This window comes from Salvelinus fontinalis, chromosome 16 (genome assembly GCF_029448725.1).
Source record: "Salvelinus fontinalis isolate EN_2023a chromosome 16, ASM2944872v1, whole genome shotgun sequence".
NCBI lineage: Eukaryota > Metazoa > Chordata > Actinopteri > Salmoniformes > Salmonidae > Salvelinus > Salvelinus fontinalis.
Window position 1 is genome coordinate 4,014,299 of NC_074680.1, and position 7,139 is coordinate 4,021,437.

Consider the following 7,139-nt stretch of genomic DNA (forward strand, 5'->3'; position numbering starts at 1 on the left):
CTGCACCAGCTAAATCAGGGGCAGGATTTTACTTTTAATGGGAGACACGCCTCTGGTGGGCGTGCCGCAAGAGGTGAAAACTACGAGCTCAACCTTTCTCTCTCGTCATGACTACAGAAGACGTCTTCGTCCGATTGAAGTTCAGTGCGTTTTCCTTTGAACCGTGCACGAAATGTCAACGATGGGCAGCTCTCTGTGCGCCGCGGCACTTTTAGCTTTTCTGGTCTTTTCTTTAAGACTTTTTGTGAACAGTTGGCACTTCAGAGTTCATAAAGGAATTTTTACCAATGGAACTATTGAGGATGGTTTTGTTATGGAGCGCAACGGATTAGTTCATGAACTCAACGAAAGACGCAAGGAAATTCTTCCTTTCCTCATCTCTTCTGGGGTAAAGAGGTTATTGGATGAATCGGGACACTTTGGGCAGCACCAATCATTTGAAAGTAACCATGTGGATATTAGTTTGGAGAATGAGAATTACGTTTCCAGTGGATCTATTAGAATGAATAAGGATCATATTGGCTGTGATCAGCTTGTTGATATGAAAGTTGTGGATATCCTTGGCTCGGGCTATACCAAAATAGTCCTTAAAGTCGTGCTATCGGAGGGACAGTCGGTGGCATTGAAAACGGTGTACGATCAAGGAACTGACATGGGGAGATGTCTCGAGGATTTTAAAGACCCCTTGGGCTGTCACGAGCTCGTGTCTTTTAAACTGAAAAAAGAAATCGTTTTATTGCAGAGACTGCAACATCCAAACATCATAAAGGTACGCGAATAAAGTATTATTCATTCAATAAATAATTAGCCGAAGGTAAAAATGTAGAATATAACTTTATTGATCTCCAGGGTGTATAGGCTAATCAAGGTGTCAGAAGCTTACATACATCACAAACACACAATATAAGCGTTACAGACAACATGGCCTACAGTGCTAGAAACCTACAAACGTCAACCACATTGATGCGACTTTGCTGTCTTTTTAAGGAGCTAACTGCTTCCCTGTGCCTATATATGCTCTGCTGCATGTGTAATATCGATGAAAAGCCTCACTGCATCTGTAGGACCTTCTCATGTAATTCAATTAAACCTCTTGAACTGCCCTTGGGTCGCAGTTCTGCATCAGCAGCTGGAGGAGATACAATGTCCCTTTCTGTCTGTTAACCTGGAATAGGTATAACAATCACCAAAGTCTATTTGATCAATCCATTACGGTCAAATTTGCAACTTGAATGTAAACAATCCTAACCTGTTTACAGGCTACCGTGTAACAGTTTAATGAATACCTTTGTGAGCGCACTTGCACCTATTCACTGTAATAGGCCAGAGTAGAACACCACATTTAACTGGTTTGTCCTGAGAACATGTGTTTTGATAATATAATTCCGCGCTCACATACTTTTCTCCCTATGCTTTACTAGTTTACATTCCCGGTGTCAGGTTTACTGTGACACTAATAATGCAGTATAATATATTTCCTTTCTGCAGCTCCGAGGCCACTGCGAGGACAGTGTGGGGGCAGGAGGCATCACAGCCATCCTGGAGCAGGGCTTCCCACTGCAGATGATCCAGCTCCTACAGAGCCCCTGGGAGGAACGATTTCGGGTAAGAAGACCACTAGGCCCTCTGTCTCTCTCTGATCTCTCACTCACACACACACACACACACTTAATCTCCCTCTCTCTACCACGCCCCTCCTCCTCCACATCCCTGGAGAGAGTGTTAATCAGGAGTGGCCCACCCCCTGGCTCCCTCTGGGGCATACCTGGGGTGGGGATGGGGGGTGGAGAAGGAGCTGCTGTTGGAGGATGACATTCTTAGCCTGGAGTGGATTAACCCAGGCCCCATCTCCATTCCAACTGAGCCTGATCAAATACTCCGAAGGACAGATGTCTGCGTTCAGGCGGATCTCGAATGTCGGTCCCCGCTTCTCGCGCCTTAAGCCCTCTACTATCTTCTAGTGTGCGTAGTGCGTACTGTGTGTGTGACACTGACCGTGTGTGCATGTGTGTGAGGGAGCATGCATGAGTGTGCGTGGGTATATGTCCAGAAGTACATAAGTGTTCCTGTTTCCAAATATGTACGTATCATAACACATGGTGAAGAGTCCTTCAGGCCATGTAATTTCAACCATCCAGGAAAGTGAGAAATGAGTAACAGTGAGCAACAGTAGGGGTGAGGTGTTAAAGGAACACTTCTTTCAACGTGCCTGGTCTCTCGGAGCAAAACGCTTCACTGCAAAACGCATCACTGCTGTAGAGTCATCCAAAAAAGTGTTTGGTTTCATCCACCTCTGTTTTTATAGTGCTGCGGCTGCACTGTGGGACGTTCTACGGACTCGTCGGGTTACCTAATGTCCCAACTATGTTTGCAGCGTGACAAAATCATTTTCTGCCGCGTCAACGCGTAGCAAATGCTACTCGTTTCATTTCTTTGTGGGCTGTCCCGGGCATGATGCTTGCTTCACCGCTTTGTTTCATCTTGACAATTCTTCTATGGCTCATGTTATACAGGAATGTGGTAGTAAGCATAGATGTGATGTGAAGCAGCAACTGCAGAAATGTTCCTGAAAAAGCAGTGTGATACAAGAAGAGTCTTTGTGCAATATAATCTGTTTTCTTCTTTCCTTTTTAGAGTGGGTAACACTTTACAGGACGTTGCCCATAAACCAGTGTTGTACCCTTTTAATTACACTTGTAACCACAATGTATTAGCAACTTGTCACACAACACTTAAGTATTTTCTTGCACGTGTTTTTTTACATAGCACAGGACATAGGCGAAAGAGCAGGCAGTCACAAGAATACTATCACGTACGATGCCATTATCCTCATGTCACCAAGTACATATGACATATACTGTACGTGTCAATGCACAACAGAGTAGACAACGGCAACCATAATGTCAACAACATCCAACCTGTACATTTTTTTCCCTCAGGTTTGTTTGGGCCTGGTGAGGCTCCTCCACTACCTCTCCCACTCCCCTCTGGGCTCAGTGGCTCTGTTGGACTTCCAGCCCCGTCAGTTTGTCATGGTGTCTGGGGAGCTGAAGCTCACAGACCTGGATGACGCCAGCGTGTCGGAGCCTGCCTGTCAGATGGACCAGGACTGCATCTTACAGTTTCCCCTCCGCAACTTCAGCCTGCCCTGCTCGGCCCAGGGAGTGTGTGAGGGCCTCAACGAGATGAGGAATCTCTACAACGCCTACAGGTGATATAGCTGCACTCCAATTGCTAGGCTAAATCTGGGTAAAAAAAAACAGAGCCATTTTCAAGTGTTTTGCCAGGTTGGTGAGATGTCATTGCTGCACTCCTAGGGATAGTTTCCCAGATCCAGATGAAGCCTAAGCTTCTGCTAGACTAAAAAACATGCTTAACGGAGTATCTCCAATAACCAGGTTTCCATCCAACCATTTCATGTCGGGACAATTTTATAAATGCCGACAGACAATTTGTTCGTTCGACATGGTGGGATATTTTTCTGCCGGTAAAATGAATTATGCGAGAAATGGCAGTGCAAATATTGATATAATAACCATCATATCTAGGTAAACTTGGAGTCACGCGATGGAAATCATGTAGTTCATTAGGCTATAGATTAAATAAGGGTGGTGAAAGTGCACTTGATTAGCTTGATGCTTGATGGAATTTAACTGCAAAAGTTATTTTTATGTGCACCATGTCATCACGCACATACTTTTATCCATAATAAGTCCGTTTGATAGAAACACATCTCTAGCTGTGGAAAGGGAAATTTGTCCTGCTTTGGAAAGGTGGAAAGGTGGGTGAGATGTGTTATAGCTCGCTTTGTTCTGTGACGCTGCCATTTTGTAGGCTATTCACTCATGATTCTGCCAGGTTTACTGCACGCTTGGTTTAATACTGTGATGAAGAGTCAACATTTCATGAATTATGTGACGGGACTTGTCTAAATGAGAAGTGTTTCTTTTACCCTGCCTCAGGTATTTTTTCACCTATCTGCTGCCTCACCAAGCCCCGCCTGCCCTGAGACATCTGGTGGATCACATCATGAATTCAACGGGTGAGGACTGGAGTAGACTGAACATGACCCGCCATTACTATTAGTAATTTGGAAAGACATAATATGGCCCTTTCATATGTCATGTTAGAGCCTAGAGGTTTTCCCTAACCATGTGCGCCTGACTAGGAAAAACTTTAGGCCCTAGTTGGAGTTGGTCATACTCTTCCATGTGAACAATACCATTTCCCCCACATATGAACATAACTAGAGTCAGGTATTTTGACCGACCACATTGGCCTGACCAGGAAAAACAAATTGTTCACATATGACCAAGCGTGTGACCAATTCCAGTGGTGTTTCCACTCATACCTTTTCTGTGCTGACCTGTTCCGCTGTGTTTCTCCAGGAGAGCTGAAAGGGGATGTGAATGACATGCTGGAAGCCTTTGAAGACATGCTCCATCTGTACAAATCCGGCCTGCACCTGGACAACACGCCTCCGTCAATAATCAGAGGTAAGAAGTGAACCCCTTCTTACCACAGTCTCCTGTTTTCTTTGATTCTTTGGTCTAAATGGCTTATACAGTGCTCCAGACTGGCCCAGCTCCTGCAGCTGTATTTTCCATGCTCAAGCTGCTCAATGGTTTATACAGCTACATTATGAATAGTAATCATCGTAAGCCTGGGAAGTGGATTGATTGGACTGAGTCTGGGAATATGAAGGAATGCTTTAGACCAACAGTGTTGTGATGTATTAACACTGTAAGCCGCTAGGTCATGGCAAAGCAGTTTCACAGTTCCTTTTTAGGACTCTAGTTCTCCAGTACGTGTCTTCAGTTACAGGCAAAACTGATTCCTGGGCCTATAGATCTCATGAATGGTCTGCGTATGTTGACTTAGAATTTTCCGAGTATCTGGAACTCCGTAGACAGAGGATATACATGGGAGACTCACTGTCCAAGACTTAAAATTAAACAGATAATCCCAATGTCTTCCCTTTTTCCAGATGATTTTCTTCTACCGAGTGTTCTTATAAAGAACCTTGAAGTGACCCTCTGTTTGCCGCACTAATGCCCCAACTGGAGCGCTTGTTCCCCTATTAATATGCCCCCCCCAACATTTTTAACCCCGGCCTTGTAGGTTTAGGTGAAGGAGTACCAATGGAGTAACATGACACCCCTGCCATCTTCCCCTCACTGTGAATGAGTCGACTTCTGTTCTGATGTTGGGTCGGAGGGGGTCAGGCGCTCCTAATTTGCGGCCCATGAAAATGTTTAGCAGATGAGTAAGGCCCAGGCCCCACAGCGCCTCTGAAAGACTCTGGTGTTTCTTCTCCCCCCCCCCCCCATTAGATTATACAGTCATGAAAGGCATGAGCACCTCTGGAAATCTGGAATACAGATGCTGGCCCTCGTACAACCACCAAGGCTGCATGCTGTCGGTGCACAGCAACAAGGAGGCGGCCTTCATCTGTAACTCCCTTCCTCAGTGCACTAGCTTCAGCCTGAGCAACCAGAGGACTTGGACAGGTTAGTGTCACTGACCGTCAGCCTTGAGGCATTGACCGAATTGTGGTTGTCATCTTGAGTGGAATTGGACAATTATTTATCTTTGAGAACTCCTAGTTCTCATTAGGAAGCATGTCTAAAGCATTCACATTTAAACCCCGTAATACTTAAGTGCTAGGTGACCTTTTCTGGGTGCTCTCTTTATTGAACATTTGGCCTTTAAACCTGGTTTCAAGCTCCAAGTGTGATGTACTGTAATTCTGAGTCACTGAAGAACTTTACTTTGGCATTTTTGTTATTTCTCTGCCTTTGCTTGTCTGCAGGACGGCTCCTCGCCTCGTTCCAAAGTGGTTTCAGCCATTTGGTTACAGATGGGAACTCGGAGGTGTATTTGAAAAAGACCAAAGCATCACCAGGAACTACAGTGTAAGGAGTGGGACAACGGGAGTTGGGGAATGCAGGGAGTGTGTTTTTGAAGCGAATGAAGGAATGTGATATATTTATAGGGCTTTTGCTCAGTGGCTTGTTTGATCTGGCTGCCAATCCTGCATGCTGCCAATAATTATTTAAAGGGATTTCCCATCAGATATAATTATGAAAAAAATAGTGCCCTCACTGTTCAGTCTCAACCCCCCTCACCCCCGCTTCTCTTTATTTGCATTGTGTGTTGTGTTTGCGAGGCTACATTGGTCCAGTGGTAGGACTCGAAGCTCCACACTAACTGTTTGATGCCTGGATGAGAAAAAAAAAGAAAAACAAGCTCTTAAACAACTACACTTTGATGTTAATGCGCCATGAAACTTTGTGGCTTGGCGTAGGGATACGGGTTTGTGCATCGAGGGCTGCACATGGTAACAAGCATATAAGTGCTTACATCACAGCAGTCGGCCTAGATGATTACAACCATTCCAGTCCCCAGTAGTTGTCTTTGATTTTAATGGCAAATTAAGTTAATGCCATATGTGATGTTAAAATGTAATTATCATTACATTGTTTGTGTATAATATGTACACCTTGTGGGTGTGAACCTGTTTAACTTTTTCAATGAAAGGGATTCTGTTCAATGACAATTCATTCTGTACTTGACATTCTGTACTTTTATTATGGCTGTTTTTATATTATAAATACTTTAATATATTTTGATGTTTCGGGGTCTGCCTTTGTGAAACAGTATGCAATTCAAATGCTACGATTCATTTGAACTAATAGCATATTCTATTCTTGTTAGTGTCACTATAGGAATTGATCTGCTCTAAACCCTACGCCAAACCAACCAATCACACAATGTGTGGGTATGTGTATGCACTCCTTTCAGCCCTCTCTTCCCACAATCTGTTACCCATTTCAAAGGGGGGAGATCCCAAGCCATACTGTGCTCTGCAAAGTTTACAAAAGCCCAGGGAATGCATGCCAATAATCACTTGCCGGGTCATTATGGGGCTTAATTAATACATGTAAATGTTCCTTGTTTTCAAGCTCTTTCTCATGGAACAGGCCCATAATACAAAGGAGCACTAAGGACAATTCAAAGTAAATCTCCTTTTAGCACGCAAATGGGACCAACCATCTGCCCTGTTTCGGGGAGTTCCATTGAGGTGTGTAAGGTATTGATGATATGCAGAGCCAGAGATAAGCTAAAATAGCTACAGC

The 7,139-nt window shown here is 44.3% G+C and overlaps 1 protein-coding gene across 1 annotated transcript; it reads left to right on the forward strand.

Annotated features, from left to right (window-relative positions):
* Positions 1-123: 123 nt before the first annotated feature.
* Positions 124-6,591, forward strand: LOC129813414 (extracellular tyrosine-protein kinase PKDCC-like). The gene is made up of 7 exons (XM_055865748.1): positions 124-769; positions 1,489-1,605; positions 2,940-3,211; positions 3,963-4,042; positions 4,389-4,496; positions 5,334-5,510; positions 5,813-6,591. Exons 1-7 carry the CDS (start codon positions 173-175, stop codon positions 5,917-5,919), a joined length of 1,458 nt encoding a protein of 485 aa, XP_055721723.1. The 5' UTR covers positions 124-172; the 3' UTR covers positions 5,920-6,591.
* Positions 6,592-7,139: the final 548 nt, after the last annotated feature.